General features: G+C 38.2%; 1 protein-coding gene across 1 annotated transcript; it reads right to left on the reverse strand.

Moving 5' to 3' along the window:
• Positions 1–1,558: 1,558 nt before the first annotated feature.
• tspan15 (tetraspanin 15) lies at positions 1,559–20,106 on the reverse strand. The gene is made up of 8 exons (XM_079554481.1): positions 19,945–20,106; positions 14,982–15,167; positions 14,836–14,910; positions 10,092–10,187; positions 5,616–5,732; positions 3,289–3,339; positions 2,820–2,936; positions 1,559–1,916 (listed from the first exon to the last, which is right to left on the reverse strand). The coding sequence occupies exons 1-8, from the start codon at positions 20,032–20,034 to the stop codon at positions 1,758–1,760; spliced, it is 891 nt and encodes a 296-aa protein (XP_079410607.1). The 5' UTR covers positions 20,035–20,106; the 3' UTR covers positions 1,559–1,757.
• Positions 20,107–20,508: the final 402 nt, after the last annotated feature.

The raw sequence follows: 20,508 nt of genomic DNA on the forward strand, positions 1-20,508 counted from the left end.
TTTATTTCTTAAGAATCATATCATCCAAATAGGTTTTCCAACAGCACCAGTTAAACTGAGACACACAATAAAAGTTCCTTTAAAAAATACTACTTTAAAAACATCAGTGGTTATCAGCATAGTACAAATTGGCATTTTATCCATCTTTGGTTGCATATTATAGGTAAAAGATATACAAAAGGTTAGTGTAGCTCATATGGACATGAACACAGTAATGAATGTGTGGCATTAAATGTGTAAATAATGCTCCTCATTAGATCTAATGGCGAGTTAATAATGAATATAACTAGGGAACATTTCATTTACTTTCTTCAAACCTTTAACAAACAGGAGAGCTGTGTTGAAAGCAGACAAGGCTCCAAGGCCAACTGAAAATGGATGAAAATGGATAATAATGGACAATAAAAGGGACAAATTGATAGCACTCCATTCGGGAGCCATGCACTTCACATGATAGACAAATGCCGGTTGATTACATTCACAACAAACTCCAAAGCCTTCGGAGAAATTACCTGTACATTTCTCAACAAACATCCAATGGAGACTTTAAAAAGAAAATAATGGAATCAATGTTCACATAAAACTACAGTGTGTGACACTATTGTGTGGGATGCATTCACCAGCAGGGAAAGCTCTCAATGTAAACTTGTTCATATCGTTTTGGCTTCATGGTAAAACATAATCAACTTATAACATTAAATCTCAAGCTCTATAGTTCACAACTGCAGTGGGCAGCTAAGAATTTTATGGTGGAATTTGCCTTTTAAGTCTTTATACGGTTAATATCTGTAATCACTCAACTTTTTCCACATTAAGCAAATGAAATGGCAACATATTTCAATATTATTTCATCGCAAGGGCACACTTGAAAAGGTATTTAAGCCATAAGATAATTAAGGCAACCTTCCCAGATTTTCTCTTTGGCCAAGATTACTTAAAACACACACATGCACCACTCCCATAGGCCCCTGACCCCCACCTGAAATTACAGAACATGCACTCATCCCACTACCCTTCAAAATTACTTCATATTTTACACCCAAAATGAACGATTAAAAAAGCAAGTTAGTGTAAGATAATCAAAATGACAGCTTTGTGTAAAGCAACTCCCTTTTCCCCTCTATGAACCATAAAACTGGTGTATTGTATTAATACAAAATGAAGTGTTTTGTATTGAATCTTTTGGCACTACAGAAAACTGGTGGAATTTTCTGATGATGCAGAAGAAAAACCCTGAAACAAGTTAAAAAATCTATATATTACAGCCTGAAATGAATGACTGAACCCTCATCAGTTTGGAAATTCAGTCACATTTTACTTTACAGCACAGTGAAAACATGGTAATAGGGTGGGCGCATTACCAACACATTACGAACCACGTTTCCTAGTAATTGACAGGATTTATTCTGTATTAGGATTAGGATTGGAGTAAATCGTATTGCCATGAAATATAATTACTTGCGTCCTTTTTCCCACGTAATCACCATAGTTACCATGTTATCACTGTAGAGTAAAGTGCTACCAGAAACTCAACTTAATTGTGATGGTAATGGAGTTTTGCAAATAGTGTCCTGCCTCAAGGCAACATATTGTTTTTTTTTTTAAAGGCTTAAAATCAATAACTGGTATGTCATGACTGTGGCGACTGAACTGTTTGTGTTTATCCCTGAGACAGACAGAGGCACAATGCAACATCGAGGCAGCTTTGTTTGTTGCATGAGGAGAGTGTGAGGAGCTCGTGTCCATTAGACGTCCCTTTAGTCAATATCAGGCATGCACTTAAACCACTTTGTAACGCGATGGTGGCTCTTGGTCTGCCTGTCTGCACCCAGAAGTCCGTCAACATAGTGGCCATACTCTCTTATCGCATCTTCCACTCGGGTGATGTAGAGCCAGCTCACAATCACACCAAAAAACTGCAGAGAACAAAATCATTCCAAAATTGTTGCGAAGTTATAATCAAGAGTTCTGATAGACTCAATTTTAGCGGATTATTCCAAAGCTAAAACCATATGAAATTGTTTTGGCCACATAAAAGACTTGTAATTAATGGGATTCAAAAGGACAGCAATCCATGAGATGAACAGTAGAATAGGCCAGGCTTTCATTTGAGAACAGTGGTCCATGAGCCATCAAGCAGCTGACTCACACATATTTAATCCTACAATGACAATCTTTCTTCTTCGTGTTTTGGTAAACTTTCAAAAACTGAACTCAATCTCACACAGCAGTGATGAGTCACACGGGCTGTAAGTGCAGACTCTGAGCTTCAATTTGAAAGAAAATCAAAAATCACAACTTCTTCAAACAAAACGGTCTCATTTTCAGAGGCTCTGGATACTAGAAAACAGCAGAAAAGGTCTGGCACAGCACCCCTGACGAGGAAACCAGCTCTTGGCCAATTCAATTAGTTCCATACAAAAGGACAGGCACTGTTCACAAAACATCTGGGCCTAGTCACAGAAATTGACATATTATAACTGGTGAGGTTTTATCATATTTGGAAACAGTATTTCTAATTTGGGCTGTGATGCTCCAACAATGGATTTGAGTTGGAAAAAACTACAAAGTTTACTCCTCAGCGGTGCTGTGTTTTCTTTAAGTCCAATCCCTTTTGAGATTCTGAAAAAAAGAGACCATTTATCTAAAGGAGCTGTCATTTCTGAACCTCTAACTAATGCTGAGAGTCTGTACTTTCAGCCCATATCAATTATATAACTGTAGCCAGAATAACATTTGATGAACATACAAAATAACAACATTTGTGTCACAGTCTAAATATCTATGGACCTAACTGTATGTGATCTTTATAGGCGTACCTGTGGAAGCAGGATCCCGAGCAGCAGAGCAGCCATGTACTTGTAGTTGTCCGTCAGCCAGATGAGGAAGGCGTCAGTGCAGCCTCGGATGTGAATGACTTCAATCAAATCCAGACGCTATGATTGAGGAAAAAAGATTCATCATAAAAGATTTAATATATATTTTAATATATATTTTAATATATATTTTAATATATATATATATTATATATTATATTATATATATTATATATTATATATTATATATTATATATTATATATTATATATAATATTAATTCATAACATAATCATGGAAAATGTTTCCCATAGCCTTATTAGAACTGGAGATTAATTACACATTTGAAACAGAAGCTAAAAATAGAAAGTGTGCCTTTACATATAATTTCATTTCTCTAGAGAAATCCATTAGTGAATGCTGGAACCTTTTGTGACGCAGCAGCTGAGCACCATAGAGCAGTGATGACTTACCTCTTTTCCCAGCACTTGGTACCCACACAGAGTATTGGCCACTTCGTTTGGCTGCAGAAGACAGGAGACACTTGGGTAAAATGAGCAGCTCCTGTGAAGATGTTTGTGATTCTAAGAGCCTTATCAACATTAACCTCTACTTAGGCATAACAAACGAGTGATGAACACAATAGTGGCAGCAGTGTTTACCGCACTGCCAAAATGCGTTCACTTCGACGGTAAATAAAGTGTGTGTGCATGTGACAGAGCTTGTTATTTCAGCATTTCCATATTCAAATGCTGAGACATTTGCATGCCTTTTTAAGCATGATGAACCCCCGCTTGCCATCTGCCGTCATGTGGTGAACAGAGTCCATATTAAAGACTTCATTAATTTTGGAAATGAAAAGGTTTAAGATCAAATGTGGGAGTAATGTCTTTCTTTCATGGACTGTCTTCAATTTGAAACTGCAATGTATTTATATTTTCTTTCAATGTGTTTTTTTAGAGTCTTGGTCAGTTTCCAAGGCAACAGCTGTCAGTCAGATGGCACTCATAACAGACGCGCAGAGGTACATGGGGTGCCATGTTTTAGCTGTTCATTTCATCCAACATTTGACAGCCAGGAGGCAACCAAATCAAGAATATTTCTTTTTTGTCACATTTATAGATGCATATATGTATGTGGTTGTATTAGGCTGCAATACAAGCAACTGTGTGTCATCACTGTAGACGCACGGGGGTGATGATAGTGGGACCCACATCTACAAGAATATGAATCACCGCTGGACCTAAAAATGTCAAATACGTTCCAAGATCTATTAATCATATTCGACAATTAATCAAAAAATCCTGGATTCTATGATTGAATATGGTGGAGTTGCATTAGTTATTATTCAGCTCTATATGCCTTATAAATTAGTTCAAAACGTGTAAAAAGAAATAGGTAAATAAACATATATCATAATTTTTTACCTAATAGTTGCTCTCCTCCACGAGAAGCAGAAGTTTATGCATTAAATAAGAACATATTGCTGTGTCTGTGGGTGAAAATTATACCTGGGATTGTGAAAACTCGCACCAATCACTGTAATTAGCCCACACTATGTTTAGACCATATAAAAGTGGAGCAGATTAAGCCTAATTTTGCCAAATTGCATAGCTTTTTGTGCCAAATGACACCTGTACTTAAATGAGCGAGTGTCAGACACAAGTTAATGAGATTTCTTGTTACAATCTTTTGTTCCAACTAATTTTCAAGGACAATCACACACGTTTTGTGACAGGGTTATAAAGAAAAAAATCACTTCAAGTGTAGGGCATTTGTTCATTCACTCCACACACGGTGGCGGTAAGCTATGTAGCTAAAGTTTCCCCTGGGGTAGACTGACAGCAGCGCGATTGCGAACATCTGCGCCAGCGGTCCCTCTGACCACCACCATTCATCCTGGCCCATTAGGGGGAAGGGGAAGCCTACACAGACATGGGGAGGATATGCAAACTCCACACAGAAAGGCCCTGTAAGCCTGGTGATTGATCCCGGGACCTTCTTGCTCTGAAGCACGAGTGCTAACCACTGCGCTATCGTGCCGGGATATTAAATAAATGGCATTAAAGTGACACTGCATTTTGGATTATACTGTGGGCATTGGCAACAATATAAAACATGCTCCTAATGACCAGCTCAACATAGAAAATAAAGATTTGAATGAGGACCTAACCTATTAAAATCTGTTTAAATCTCACATTTGGCTGCATTTATTCAACATCTCCATAGTGATGAGGTGGAGACGCTCATTAAAGAGCTCTGAGGTCCGCTGAACAATATCTGTTAGACCATCCCAGGTCTAAGCGGAAGAGCAGAGGGGACAGAGCCTTCGCTGTAGCTGGCCCTAAATTGTGGAATTCTCTCCCTTTACATATTAGAACTGCAACATCTTTGGAGAGTTTCAAGTGCTCGCTGAAAACTCACTTTTTTGCACTGGCCTTCTGCACTGAGCTGAGCATTTTCTCATGTTGATTATATTTTCTATTTGTATTAAATGTTGTTTTATTTTATGAATCTGTACAGCACTTTGGGGCAGTGCCTGCTGTTCGTGAATGTGCTCTATAAATAAATTTGACCTTGGCCTTGATCTGTATTAAAATAAATGCTTATAGAGTATTCTGTTTTATGGGCAAAATGTTACACGGTGTGGATTTAACCTAAACAACGCAAAAACTGCAACCAAAGTACCGATTTGACCAATTCTGGCACTTTCTAGAACAATCTGTTCCACAATAAGGCCAAAGAGGGAAATAATTATTCTCATTCGATATACTTTACAGAGTGTGTTTAGGATACAAACCTTGTTGGTGATACAACACGTGTAGGGGACGCCGCACGCTAAAGGCCCAGGCGCGGTGCAGTTGTGGTACATGTTCACCGACCAGTCTTTGTACTCCTGACCCCCGCAACACTTAAACTGAGAAGCAAGAGGAACAGTGACAGAGGAGACAGAGACATAATGTGTATAAAATGAGACACGGCAACACAGAAAAAGCAAACAAGATCATTTTAGAGGCTCGGCTAGACGAATGCCAAACACAGCCAAAATAAGATATAATTTATTCCATTCATACGACAAGTGGAATAATTGTAGCTCATTTGAATGTGTTAGGAGTGTCACATAAAAATCTATATCATGCCAATTATTCATGCACAAAGCAGCAACAAGAAACGCTAATGGTTTTAATGGCCTGCAGTACAATCCATGGTCGTGCAGAACAGCGGGATCTCAACAGAGAGCACACAGAGGAACGCCATCGATTTGTCAATAGAGAACAGCTTTGTTTCTGTAAATGTAAATTTTTTCCCCAGACTTGTATTGAATTGTACGGGACAATGTGACATATAAAGGGGACAGACATTCAGCAAATGAGAACTGAACTGACTAAGCTAAGGCTGACACAGTGCCCAATAATATGAAGCAGCTTTTAACCCGCTAAATAAATAAATAAATAAATAGGAGATGGGAAACACATGCTCTATCTAAGATTTACCTAGACATTTGAATGACAAACTAAAATGTATGCACTGTGTAGTCAGCCTTTTAGACGATCGGAGCGTTTGGAGGAAAATGTTAATGTAATGTGATGTAATTTCCTGTAATCTGATGCAGTTTAAATGAACTGATTACATTTCCTGCAACACAATAGTAAAAGTAAGGACATATATTCATATATATTTAATCAGACTGTGGCTCGATTCTCCTTAAAGAGGATAGGCCCGTTATAATAATAGCTTTTGCTTGTTTTGTTTTCTTATTGGGCCAATGTGCCATGAGTGAGTTAGAGTTGTATAAAATCCCCCCTCTTCCTGCCACCAATGTTAACTAGCTACACACTATTGAATGCATAAACCTATCAGGTCATCAGCTGTCGATGAAGTCGAACTGTGGAGATTCTCTTCATGGCCTCTACATAGTTTCTATAATCAATATTTTGTCGATGTGAGCTGTTGAAGACCAGCACCAAAGTTTTAACTCTGAGACGAAGCAGAGCAGGGTTTGACATGCGACAGCCCAGTGAGGAGAGGAGGGGGTGGAGCTCAGCGGCAGCAGGCGCGCCTCATGGACCTTTAGTCAATTTAAAGAGGGCGAAGTATGTTTTATTTCAGGAAATAAGCATATTATTTTACTTTTTATTATATTATTTATAATAAGGGTACATGAATTCATGCATGAATTCATCATAATTACTATGAATTCATGCGAGGTCATGATGATTCATGATGAAATACTCATTCACACCGTTAATTGAGGCAATGAACTCATTAATGATAATGATCGATTCATCATGATCTTAATGAAATTAGATTTCCTATGTGAACAAACAGTTGTGTAAGAAAATATTATTGCAGGATTTGTGACATAATTATTAAATTGTTGAAACTGCAACTTCAATTCTGTTGAGATAATTGTTGCTGCCCTAAACACCTGAAGCTTTTAATCGTTGACTGAACTGTTTGCTGAATTGAGGATTTTTCGTTCTATTCACAGAAGCTTCTTAGCTCTTATGATCAGAAAATGCAACAAGTAAAGCCAAACTCGACATGGCTCCAATAACACTCAGGCCCCTCCTAAAATAGAAGCAAAACATCCTCAAATCAACCAACTCAGGCCTGTCAACAATTTAGAGCTTCACTAAATGAATACTTCTTGGGCAACTGAGAGTCTCTGCAAACATACTGCCATAATATTTACTAAAGCATTGTTGCATTTTTGTATTGTGTAATCATAAATGAATAAATAAAGTCTTGAATGTTAAGTTAATAAAGCTGCAACGCTTCATTCTAAGGGGCACATTCATAATGAACTCATGATGAACTCACCATGAGATCATTTTTAGTTGTCAGTTCATACAAAGTTTGGTCCTTGTCGTGGTTGGTTTCTTCGCAAAAAAATATCATTAAGATCATGATGAATTGATCATTATCTATTCATATATCATATTAATGGGTTCATTGCCTGAATTAACGGTGTGAATTCATGAGTATTTCATCATGAATCATCATCATGAATCATCATGACCTCACATTAATTCATAATGAATTCATGCATGAATTCATGCATGAATTCATTATGAATTATGATGAATTCAAGTATTAATTCATGTACCCTTATTATTAAGCGCTATCGTGTATGTTTCTTTTTCCTTTATTTTTTGGCCTGACATTTTTAGGGGGAGCTTGAGCACCCCTAAAATACAGTAGGCCTCCCTAGTTATGTTCATTTCTGAGCTCTGGGGGTGCTTGATATGGCTCCCGGCCCACCTACTGAGGAGCTGCCTTAGACAAACAGCAGGGTTTTTTTCTATTGAGAGAAAAATAGCTATTTTAAGATATTTCTCCTTGTAAAAAGCATTAGGGGTGGTGGAAATAAACGATTTTTTCTAATAGTATTTTAATAGACAACAAACGCACCATGAGCCCCACAAAGTAACGGCTACATTAGGCTGCTGCAAAACAAAGATGAAAGTGTGAGTGGAAAACAGGAAGAGAGTGATGCACAAATAAAATGGATGCATTTGTGGCTGCTGTTTGACAGACATGTCGTCTGCAAGCTCACACCACACCAGGCACCAACTAGAACTCAACAGATGAAGCTGTATCCGCCGCTAAACACTGACAGACGCATGTGTTTGTCGACAGCAAACAACTTTTCCAACAGCTCCAAGTGCAGAAGGAAATCATTTATGAATGATTAAGGGATTTTAAAGTAGCCCATGATCTGCCATCAACTGTTAGTTTGCCAGTTTGCCTCCCAAGTGCCTTTGAGCAAAACACATCTGCCCTCCAGTGTTTGGCGGCGATCAGTCAACCATACATTGACCTATTTAGACAGGCCTTCCACAACACCTACTGCTGCTCTATCTGGTTCTGTTTTCCCGCTGTTTTTATATTCATGTAATCCGATGTTGATGCTTTCGCTTGTTTTCATGTAAAGCACTTTGGTCTGCCAAGTGTTTACGTAAATGAACATGAAAATGGCATCAGTCGCCCACAATGCTTTTGGTTCTGTCCCTATAAATCTGCCCCTATAAATGCCTAATAATACAAAAGTGCTCTAGAAAAAAACTTTGATTGATCAAGTTTAAATGATACATTGGCACTGCAGAGTGGAACTTCAGGTATGGAAAGCCACAACTAAATCTATTAAATAATATGATAACATAACAAATGTTTCAATGAGCCTCGATCTGTACCACTGACAGAGAAGTAAAGTGTTGTCCACCAGGCTGTTGGGAAGCTCTTTTGTTGCATCAAGCGTTTGAGTGTAACATCATTTAGATTTTCCGGATGTGCTTTTTATTTGGTAGCACTGACTATAAAGCTAACCGAACTGAACTGAATTGCATCTACAAGATTACCCAATCAAACGAAAGAAAATAGTTATAGACCTCGACTAATAAAAGGCTGTAATAAAAGGGTTCACAGTTTATGATAGCAAATAAAACATGCACCAAATTGGAATGCAGGCGAAATCTATGAGTCTATCAGTGGGTCTGCCAAACAGCTTTTAACACAGGGACAAGGCCATGAGCTGATGTTGGTCTAGTCACAGACACACTGACTGATGACTGGTCACCGGCATCTCAGGCTGAATGAACAAGTGACTAAACTGGCCGCTAATTGGCCAGCAGACAGCTCTCAGTGTGGGCTGCAACACACAAGTCAATCAACCATACCGCTGTTATCTCTGAGACGTCTACAATCTGCTCTTTGATTAGGGCGCATCTTACGCTTAAACATTACAATTATTTATCTGTCAGACTCTGAGGGAGGTCATATTGAGGCTGTTATTTTCCAACAAAAGAACAAGGTCGGCGCACAATCTGAGACAGAGATCTATAGATTTTTGTTGAAGATAGACTGGCCATGTCAGCGCTACGCCGGCTGCTGGGCTGATAGATAGGCTTTCTTTTCCAACAAATCAATCAAGCACCTCCATGTTTCACAGGCAGCTTTCCATCAACTGTGGATGCAACAGGTGCAGAAGCATTTCACTATTTTAATCTCTACTAAACCATTTATATTTTTTGTTATGCATTACATTACTTTTTCTTTTTCGGCAGTGTTTGATCATTTCTGGCATTGTTACGAGTTTTTGGGTTTGTTCACTATGTCGCCCTTGACACTCCTCTTTAGTGTGTTGTGGAAGCTTTTTGTCCAAACATGTGCATTAGGAGCCCGTGTTTTTCAAACTTGTCTAATGATGTTGTTTCCCAAGCAACACATCTCTCACGCGGACAGACTGCTCTTTTATCTGTCACATAATTCGCACCTCCTTTTGAACAAAATCCATTATGTTCTTGAAGTCCAAGTCGTCATAGTAGTTTCTGATGCCTCTACGGATGTTCCTGTTCACCAAGTCCACTGTCTGCAGAAAGACCGAGATAATGTATGTAAATAATTAGTATGGAAATGTGCAGAAGTGCAGGTGGGTCAATCCATGGTTTTATTATTATTTTATCGAACAGCTGATCTACGAAATATGTTAAATTGGCACTGAGTGAAAGAAAATGTCCAATTACTCAAGGTGCCTGATTCACTCAACTGTAAGCTCTAAATATGACTCTTTTAACTTGGCCCAGCTGTCACTCACAATCTGCTGCTGCTGCACATCATTTACCCACAAATTAAATATTTAGACACTTCATCTGGATTATTTTAGTTATTGTGCAGTGTTTCCTTAATCTTTTGAGTAGCGCATTAGTAAAAAAAATGTGATCTTTTCATAAGTAGAAACTTGAAGATGTTTCAGCGTCTGTCGCCGACATTTGGCTAATCCAGCCCATTATTACTATTACTATTACTATTACTATTACTATTACTATTACTATTATTATTACTATTACAACTACACAGGGAGACACTAAAGTAGCTCAAGGAGGAAATGCTTCAAGATTAAACCCACAACATACACGTCATATGTGCAAAGTATCCAGGCAAGGAACTCAAAATTAACCCTTAATAACACCTTTAAAAAAAATTGCGTTAAGGGAGCTTCAACACAAAAATGTGCTTGCAACTTTAAAGAGCTATAACTCAATGACGGAACAATATTTTTTAAAACTTTTTTTTTTATTTTGAAGGTGTGGCTGTCCTCTTTTCATACATATAAACATATTATAACTTTATAAATATTTTAACCCTTCAAATGCCAACTGTCTGACCCAAAGTTACAATAGTGCATGTTCAAAAAACACAAAAAATTAAATATCTTAAAATTTTCCAGAGCAAAATGGGAAATTTCTGGTCTGGCTGATGTGGCCTGATGTCTGTGACATATGACCCGAAGGATTTGTTTCTAAGTTAAAATGTATTTATGTAGCGGCGATTTTAGTAAAAAACTCACGTTAAGGGAGCTTCGACACAAAAATGTGTTTGTAAGTTTAGAGAGCTATAACTCAAAGAAGGAACAATATTTTTTTAAACTTTTTTGTTTCATTTTGGAGGCTGACCTCTCCTCTTGTCATACATATAAAAATAATCAAACTTTTAAAATATTAGAACCCTTTCATTGCCAACTTTCAATCGTAAAGTCACTAAAAATGTATTGCCATTGTGGCCCCATTCATTTATATAGTCTATAGACTTACATTGTAATCACAATTTTTACAAACGCTTCTAAAAAACAGATTAAAATTTTTATTTCAAACTTCTGCATATTTTCTGAACCTTGAGGCTTCAAACTAACGCCCTGACATATTTTTTTCACCAAGAGGTCATTTCTACCTAGTATGGCAAGAGGAAGAACATGCCTGTTATTTCTAATATTAGTACAGTCATAAATAACATAAACACCTGCATTACTTTATTGTTACTGAATCTTTCCCTTTATTTTGTGAGTTTGTGCATCACAGTGAGTCTGTGGAAGTGTTTAGGAAGAGGCAAGACAGAGTTAGAGGTTTTTGAACTGGTATTTGGAAGTTACACAATGCTCCCTGTAAACAGCTGGTCATCAAGCCTGATAGTCATTATTTGCCTCTGCAAATGTTCCTTGTTTTTGTACAAATACCAGTTCAAAAACCTCTAACTCTGTCTTGCCCCTTCCTAAACACTTCCACAGACTCAATCTGATGCAGAAAGTCACAAAATAAAGGGAAAAATTCAGTAACAATGAAGTAATGCAGTTGTTTATGTTATTTACGACCGTTTACTAACATTGGAAATAACAGTCATACTCTTTCTCCTGTCAAACTAAGTAAAAATGACCTCATGGTGAAAAAACTGTGTCAGGCCGTTAGTTTGAAGCCTCAAGGTTCAGAAAATATGCAGAAGTTTGAAATTAAATTTTTAATCCGTTTTATAGAAGTGTTTTGAAAAATAATGTAAGTCTATGGAGTCAATGGGCACACAATGGAAATCCATTTTACTGACTTTGCGACAGAAAGTTGGCAATGAAAGGGTTCTAATATTTTAAAAGTTTGATTATTTTTATATGCATGACAAGAGGAGAGGTCAACCTCCAAATTAAAACCAAAAACTTTTTAAAAATATTGTTCCTTCATTTTTTTATTGCTCTCTAAAGTGAAAAGCACATTTTTGTGTGGAAGCTCCCACAACGCAACATGTTATACTAAAATTGCCGCTACATAAACAAATTTCAACTTAGAAACAAATCCTTCGGGTCATTTCACACAGACATCAGGCCATCAGACCAGAAATTTCCCATTTTGGATTTGAAATTTTAAAAATATATTTTGTTTGTAACTTGCTTTGTACCAAACATTGTACTGTATATGTAACGAGACTGTTGTTGTCGTTGTGCTTCGCTTCTCTTCTGCTAAATTTTGTTAATTACATGAACATTCCCTTAAGTGCTTTGTAAGGGTGGTCCGTGTTAAAACAGACGCTTTGAAATGTAACAGGTTCCTTGCAAAGGAGGCAAATCCAATTATGATGTTGCTAAATGTATCATTGTATCATAATGTGTTAAATCCCAAACGGGTACGTTGTGTTCACGTGTGCGCATGCTGTGTTCCAAGGCTCTCGTACTTTGTAATATGTTCTTTTGTACTATTGTTGTGATATCCACTTTTATTGTAATGATTTCGGGGTGGGCGTTTATAAGCTTTTGCTTCGGCCCACTCCTTTTGAGCAGAATTTTAACTGCTCAAATGAACAAATAAACTAATATAATTTTTTGTGTTTTTGGAGCATGCGCTGTAGCAACTTTGGGTCAGAAAGTTGGCAATGAAAGGGTTAAAACATTATGAAAGTTCAAATATTTTTATATGTATGCAAAGAGGAGAATCAGACCTTCACAATAAAAAAAAAGTGAAAAGAAATATTGTTCCTTCATGGAGTTATAGCTCTCTAAAGTTTCAAGCACATTTTTGTGTCGAAGCTCCCTTAACGTGAGTATTTTATTTATGAGTGTTTACAATGGGGTAAAAATCCAAATGACATCAAGTTATTTTAGATAACCAAAAAATAGTCCAAAAAAGTCCAAAAGCACAAAAATGTGCTTGGGTGTTATTAAAGGAATAGGCCACCGTTTTTACATACTGAGATATGCTCTTACCTCACTTTAGTCGAGTTAATATATATCCGTCTGGTCTTTGTCCGTGCGCTCTGCCAGGCAAACGGAGCACATACGCAGCCTCTCCCACATGTCATATAGCTCCAAAAAAGCTCACGATAGAAGCTACCAAGCTCTTCCACGTGTTCCCTATTTAAATAAAGTTACGTGAAGTGTTTTCAAGCGAAGTATATTTACACAGAAATGTAGCATGTCGATTTTATAAGCAAATAAAAAGGGGGACTATATTGTGAGGCGTAATGATACGAGGAGTAAAACGTCCGCGCAGTAACTCCTAAAGGTTATTGACGGAAGTGAGCGGGGGAAGTCTTTAGGAGTTACTGCGCGGACGTTTTGCTCCTCGTATCATTACGCCTCACAATATAGTCCCCCTTTTTATTTGCTTATAAAATCGACATGTTACATTTCTGTGTAAATATACTTCGCATGAAAACACTTCACGTAACTTTATTTAAATAGGGAACACGTGGAAGAGCTTGGTAGCTTCTATCGTGAGCTTTTTTGGAGCTATGTGACATGTGGGAGAGGCTGCGTATGTGCTCCGTTTGCGTGACAGAGCGCACGGACAAAGACCAGACGGGGATATATTAACTCGACTAAAGTGAGGTAAGAGCATATCTCAGTATGTAAAAACGGTGGCCTATTCCTTTAAGGGTTAATCAACAAGCTGTAAATACTGTTTAAGTAGCGCTAGCCCACTGTCAGCTTTGCCCATTAGCCCGCTAGCTTCCTCTTCGTGATTCAATTACTAGGAAATCAAGTTGCAATTGTGGTTTGGTCACGGAACACCAGACCCCCCAATCATCCCATTAACACATTTGAATTCCCCCCTATGAACCACGGAGAGGATTCATTAAAGTAAACAAGTTACTTAGTACTGCTTTAAGTTAACTTTGGCACGGCACATGTCTTGGGGCAGGCCAATTGTATTAATACACATATCATATAAGCAGAGGACTGTTGATGATGCACAATGGTTTATCATTATAATCATTATGACAAATCACGCTGTGGTGTTGATGACAGCATTTCTGAGCCATAATTATTCATAAACATCTCTGCAACAAAAAGAAAAACAAAAAGAAAACACCAACTGCTTTGTCATTAAGCCTTTCTAAAACATTTAAAGCAGGCCTTCATACGGTGACAGTGGCACAAAGCTCTTTAACCAGTTGGGGATATGGAACAATCTACAGTATTAACAGGAGGGGACATGATTTCTTTTTAACGTTGTCTGACATTATAGAGAATTCTACACACTAACTCTAACTAACATGATTAAAGAAGACTCCTGCCTCAATTGAAAAAGAGAGACAAATACTTTTTATGATTAAGTATGAACAATGAGCTGAATGCGTGTCGTTACCACTCCATTCAACATGTTCTCCCATTCATGAATAATTTAATCACTGCGGCTTCTACAATGCAAAGTCTCCAAGGAAAATAATTAATATTGCCGGAAAACTGAACAAAGACTCACTTGATTGCGGAAAACCAGCGCTAGGATCCCCCCCAGCAGCTCCAGGATCAGGCAAACCGCCAATGTGTACATAAACTGCAATTAGGAAGAGCATTTAGTGCAATTCAATTTTCAAGTGATTAAAAGATACAAGGATGTGCACTTACCACCTTCAGCAGGGTTATATTATCTCTGAGTGAAGCCAAAACACCAATAAATGAAACAACAAACATGAGGATGCCCAGCACAATCAGGATAATGGCTGGGGCCAGAAAGACCCCCTCTAGTGTCTTGTAGCGCTGCCTCTCCACCTCTGCGTAGATGCCAATGGCCAGGACAAAGCCACCTATGAGCTGTGAGCAGAAAGGAAACAGAACTGTAATAAGCACAGAAGAATGCTCAAGGGCTTTGCATAAACTGTGGATCCCTTTCAAATACGTTTCTGTTTGCCTTTTTGACAGATAAGAGGCTGCTTACTAAATTTTTCACAAACTTAAATGTCAGCTTGTTTCTGGTATGAAATATGCCACTGAGAGTCTAATCACAATCCAATTAGATTTTGCAGATTGAGATGCACCATGGAGAATGGCATCTTTAATTAGATGTTCTGCTAAAGTGGGGCTTCAAGACATCGCTTTTGACAAACACACGCCACACAATTGTATCATAATTGTGTGTAACTGGCTTGTGTCTCCAGTGGTTTCATGAGACTTTTCAACCATTTGATACTAAAAAAAAGGAAAAGTACAAGAGACGCTTCTCAGACTTGGGCAAAATGAAGAAAACTAGCTACTAGCTTTAATAATGATAATGGATATTCGTGTGTTGCCCATTACAAGCCAGAGATGACCTTTCAAAATGCTATGCTTTGGTAATTATCCATTCACTTCACACTACAGCTGCCCTGGGTAGACCGAGGCGAGGCATCAATCTGCTCCATCTTCCCCTTCAACCCACGACTGACCACTCACACTACATTCACACAGACAGTAGGTGAAATGCCTTGCCCAAGGACACAATGACAAGTGGCTTTTGGATATAGGGGCACACAAATTATGTTTGATATATTGAGGCAGGAAAGTATCGCGATAAACGATATTATTGACTCAAACGATACTTGATACTGTCAACTTTCAGGCATAAAAATGACAGTAAACCTTTGTTCTAAAAGTGCATAATCACATCCTAAAATGCCACACAAGCTGCAATAGACATGAAATATAAACTCTGCATAGCACCTTTAAACTCTGTATAAAGGGACTATACAGAGTTTAAAAATGTTAAAACTAAGTATTTTCCTCCCCCTACGTGTTCCAGCCATGTCCTAATGTGGCGAATGAGCCCAGACCTGTTCACCACAACTGCCTCTAAAAGCCTGCACTGTCGCTTATTACAGAGATTGCAGTTACGCGTAAGACCTGAGGTGGCAGTAGTGAGCAAAAAATGACCAACTTGCATGTAGTGTAGAAAAAATACGGGGGAAATGCTAATAAATGAACAGACGATAAATATCGAGCCCAAAAATATATTGTTTATCTCTTATTTATTGAACGATAAGTCGATATAGTAATTATCAAGACAGCCTTACCAATTGTTGCCCCAACAAATCAAACCTGAGCTATATTTACATATTGAGTTTAGTGGATTAAAGAATACCATTTAAAATGTGCTTTGAAAAAAGAATTGCACATAACACCGTGCTTTATGGTCAGGTATAACGTGAACACTGCCTCGAGCCCAGGAAAGCTTACCATGGAGCTGCTGACTACACTGCATAGTATTAGTCATTGTCGCTTCGGTGCTCGACCACAAACCTTTGTGATGGAACTACGACTGCCCACACCATAATGGCACAATAGCTTTAAAAAGGGGGAGAAAATGGACTGGACTCACTGTGAGCAATGCTTACCAGGTACAATGTTTTTTTTTATAATTGTTTCCGTTCTTTATGTAGCAGTCAATACTAAAATCAGTCAAGTCAAACTATAATACATACCTATAAAAGCTTTTCAAGGACAAAATGTTACCCATATAATTCCATTCTTTGCTTACCACTGCTTGCGACCATTGAATGAATGAATGAATGAATAAATGAATGAATATTTTTATCCGGACCATAAACAAAACATAAAAACACAAACTGAATGACCTCAAATACAACCTGCCATGATTGAGGCAGTTGTGAGCTCAATAACAAATGTGCAGCTCAATACATTTACAGTTTAGGACAAACCGTTTTACCTTTTGCACATTTTAGATAAAGCTGTCCGAAAAGTAAACACTTATTTAGTCCCACCCCTTTTAAGTACTCTCAATATCTTGAGAGTACTTAAAGGCTTCCTTATAACAATCATTTGAGCACTGTGATCTAAATCCAAGTTGTCAGGAACACAGTGTGAATACTACCTACCAATCAACATCTGGTTTACAACACAACAGCTGAACATGAAGAGTCATATATTTTCTTCAGATACATTCTTAGAGAATATCCATTCTTTGTATTACTTACTCACTTCTTTGTATTATTTGATACTTAAACTGTCTGATATTTGGACATTGTTTGAGGTCTACATGTAATTTATTCCATATTTTAGGACCACAAAGGGACAAACAGAAACTTTTTCTGGATGTCCAGAACTTAAAAAAAAGATTGCAATGCGGTCGCAATTGCTATTCAATCACCATTCATTTTGCAATTTTCAGAATCAGACCTCAACATTGCAGCATAGGAAAACACAGAGAATATGAATGCTTCCTGGACCACTGCGGGTTCGGTAAAAGCAGCAGGTTGTCTGTTTTGCCTCAGAGAACAGGGTCTGGGCAGTGGGACAGTAACGCTAACATTTCTGTCTTTATGTGGCCATTAACTGCAGCCGTCCCTCCACAGCTCGCCATTCCAACATGTGAAAGACGATTAGCTTTCTGCAAGTTGTCACCCGGGAGTTGTGCGAACGTTGTATATAGACCACCATGGTGTCTTTGCCTTTACATGTCCGTAATAGGACCAAAAGAAAGGAGCAGGCTGCGTCGCTTTACAAACAGCAGGTGATGGTTGAGTAACAATCAAGGCTCTGCAAATCTGTCACGTTTCTGAGCCATTCGATTATATGATAAGGAGGTCTTCACAGGTGCTAACATCTCTCACTTTCATTTCTAAAGCGGCATCCATGTAAGAAGCATTGTCTATTTCAAGACCAAAAATGTGTTAAGAAATATCTAAACAATTTGTGCCAGAAGTCGATGCAGCCAGAAGAAGAGAGAAGAACATAAGGAATAACAAATACTGAAGTTAATATTCATCTTCTTCTAAAACTGTGGCTCCTCTATAGGTCAACCTTTATCTTGGATTCATATTTTTGTCCACTTTTGAGTCGAGGTTTTGAACTACACTTTAGTTTAGGCCTCTCTTAGACCGGATTTAATTCAAGTCAAGTAAGTTGAGGCCTGTTCTGAGCTGCTGGTACTGAGAAAGAAAACATTACAAGTGGCTTTTGGTGTGAAAAGCTTGAACCACTGGAATACACCATTCACAGTGCCACATTTTGACAGAGAGGCAGTTTATTTGAAAGGTTCAAAGTCCTCAGAGACACAACCTTAAACCTTAACTGGAGGATAAGGTGCTAAAAGTTGGAGAGGAATTAACGACCTCTGTGTGACAGTTTGAATAAAAGGCACAGTTAGTTGAGGTGGGCCTATTATCAGGGCGTTAGAAGTGAGAACATCCTTTGATGCACATCGCAACTCTGCCTTATCCTCCCACAAAACAATTAACGGCTAAAAGGTTTCTGCGACTTCATATTTTCAGACCATCTTAAATCTGTAGTACAAGATGCAGCACATGAAGGCAGGGTTGTACATACTAACACATAATAACATAAAATAAACAAAAGCGCACGGTCTCACACTTTCTTAAGACATTTATTGAATTACATTTAGTCCCACTGACCTTCATCATCAGCCTGACCAAATATCCTTGTCTCTTAGTGATACAAACTTTGATCAGACCAAATCATAATTAAATCTCTGTTCATCCTAAATTATTGTCAGAGGATAATTGAATTGATAGGTCTGTGGCCAATCCTCCAGTAGCAGCAACAGCTCCTTGTTAGGTGTGGAGCTCGGCCATTAAGGATTAAAATGAAAACCCTTATGCGTAATTGAGTGAAAAGCATTATCTGATTAGGGTGAGGTTGACGGCCATATTGCCTAGCTCTGCATGAAGATTGTTTAAACTGTGAAAGAAACAATATAAACAGGAGGAAATAGATCATGTCCTTTGCACACGCAGTGTCAGTTTGAGATCAGCATCCTGTCCAGGGCTGTGGTCAGTTAGAAAACTAAATCCTTCCTTGTTTTTAATCCAGTACTTTAATGAGGTGTCTTAAAATACCTATAAAAAACAGAATAACATGATAAACTGGCTGCACTTCTGGAGCCAAAGCCCACAGTGGGATCCCCATCCTTGTGCTGCATAAAAAAAAAAGACAAAATCATCATTGCTTTGGCTTTCATTTGCTACGTTAATTTTAATACATAAGTTATAAGTTATAAGTTGTATGTACATTCTTCAGCAAAGCTGTTCTTTTTTAATTCTTGTGTGACCTTTAAGAACAGAGGCTACAATGATCTGATCTTAGGAACACAGGCTAATAAAAAGTATATTCTAAATAATATGGTGTTCGTATATTTGTACTTTGGAGGATGCCACCATTGTCCAGTTTACTGTAAACAGGTAGTCATGTGACCCATTGTTTGTCTACAGCGTGGATGTATTATATTATCGGCATAGATTTGATTATCGGTCTACAGACACAAAAGTTCTTATGAAAAGGACGATTACGGTTCCCGTAGTCATGTGTTTAAGCGAATGAATCAAACAGGTAGACGAGAGCAAAGGTACAAGGTGTGGTCTGCTGTGTCTGCTGTCCACACGCTGCACTCCTACAGCTAACCCACGATTAATAACACACACGAAATGATACAACAGACGAAGTCATCATGTGAATATGCGCACTTTTATGCAAAACCCTTTGTACAATTCGGTAGCTCTGATCTGATCTCACACCCGGCTACTCCTCCACCGGAGGATCCTCGCAGGGGAAAAAAAGCATAATAACTGGAATTACTTACCCAAAAGATGATGGAGTAGAAACACAAGAGGAACTTAAGGAAAACGTAGGAGAATTTCTGGCAGTACCGAATATCGTCATTGTTGGACATGATGGCTGTGTCCAGCGCTGACCGCGGGATATGGGGAGACTCCTCTGCTCTGTTTACTCACTCACTTCCGCATTGGCGTCACCAGCGCACCTGGGAGCACGCGGCTGCTGGAGGTGTGCAGCTGATCAGAGGTTTATCTTGATTAATGAACTGGAAACAGATTCCGACGTTCTTGTTTTTTGATAGGCTATAGTATTATGTTTTTTTGTCAGAACTCGTTCTATAGCATCCAGACCTCATCTAAGATGGAGCATTAAACAATCACATCGCATGATTTGGAAATGTTTTGTCGGCCTACAGTGAAAATAAACAATGTCTAACAGGCAGTACTGTTGGACATTTGCACATTTGATCATAGAGCGGTGTCGTAGAGACCTCAGTTAAATAAGTGTGTCCTAACAGTGTGCCCTTCAAATGGGAATCAATATGCTGCCATGTGGAAGACTGCACAAAGGCATAAATGGACTAAGTTGG

Source organism: Gobius niger (assembly GCF_951799975.1).
Source record: "Gobius niger genome assembly, chromosome: 4".
Classification (NCBI taxonomy): Eukaryota; Metazoa; Chordata; class Actinopteri; order Gobiiformes; family Gobiidae; genus Gobius; species Gobius niger.

What these genes read in the sequence shown, in the direction of transcription:
- tspan15 (XM_079554481.1), bottom strand. Translation starts at nt 20,034, where the DNA reads ATGTCCAACAATGACGATATTCGGTACTGCCAGAAATTCTCCTACGTT. An exon ending in TCTACTCCATCATCTTTTGG is followed by an intron (nt 15,168 to 19,944) that starts GTAAGTAATTCC and finishes TTCTGCTCACAG; the next exon opens with CTCATAGGTGGCTTTGTCCT. An exon ending in TCGGGATCCTGCTTCCACAG is followed by an intron (nt 1,917 to 2,819) that starts GTACGCCTATAA and finishes TGTTCTCTGCAG; the next exon opens with TTTTTTGGTGTGATTGTGAG.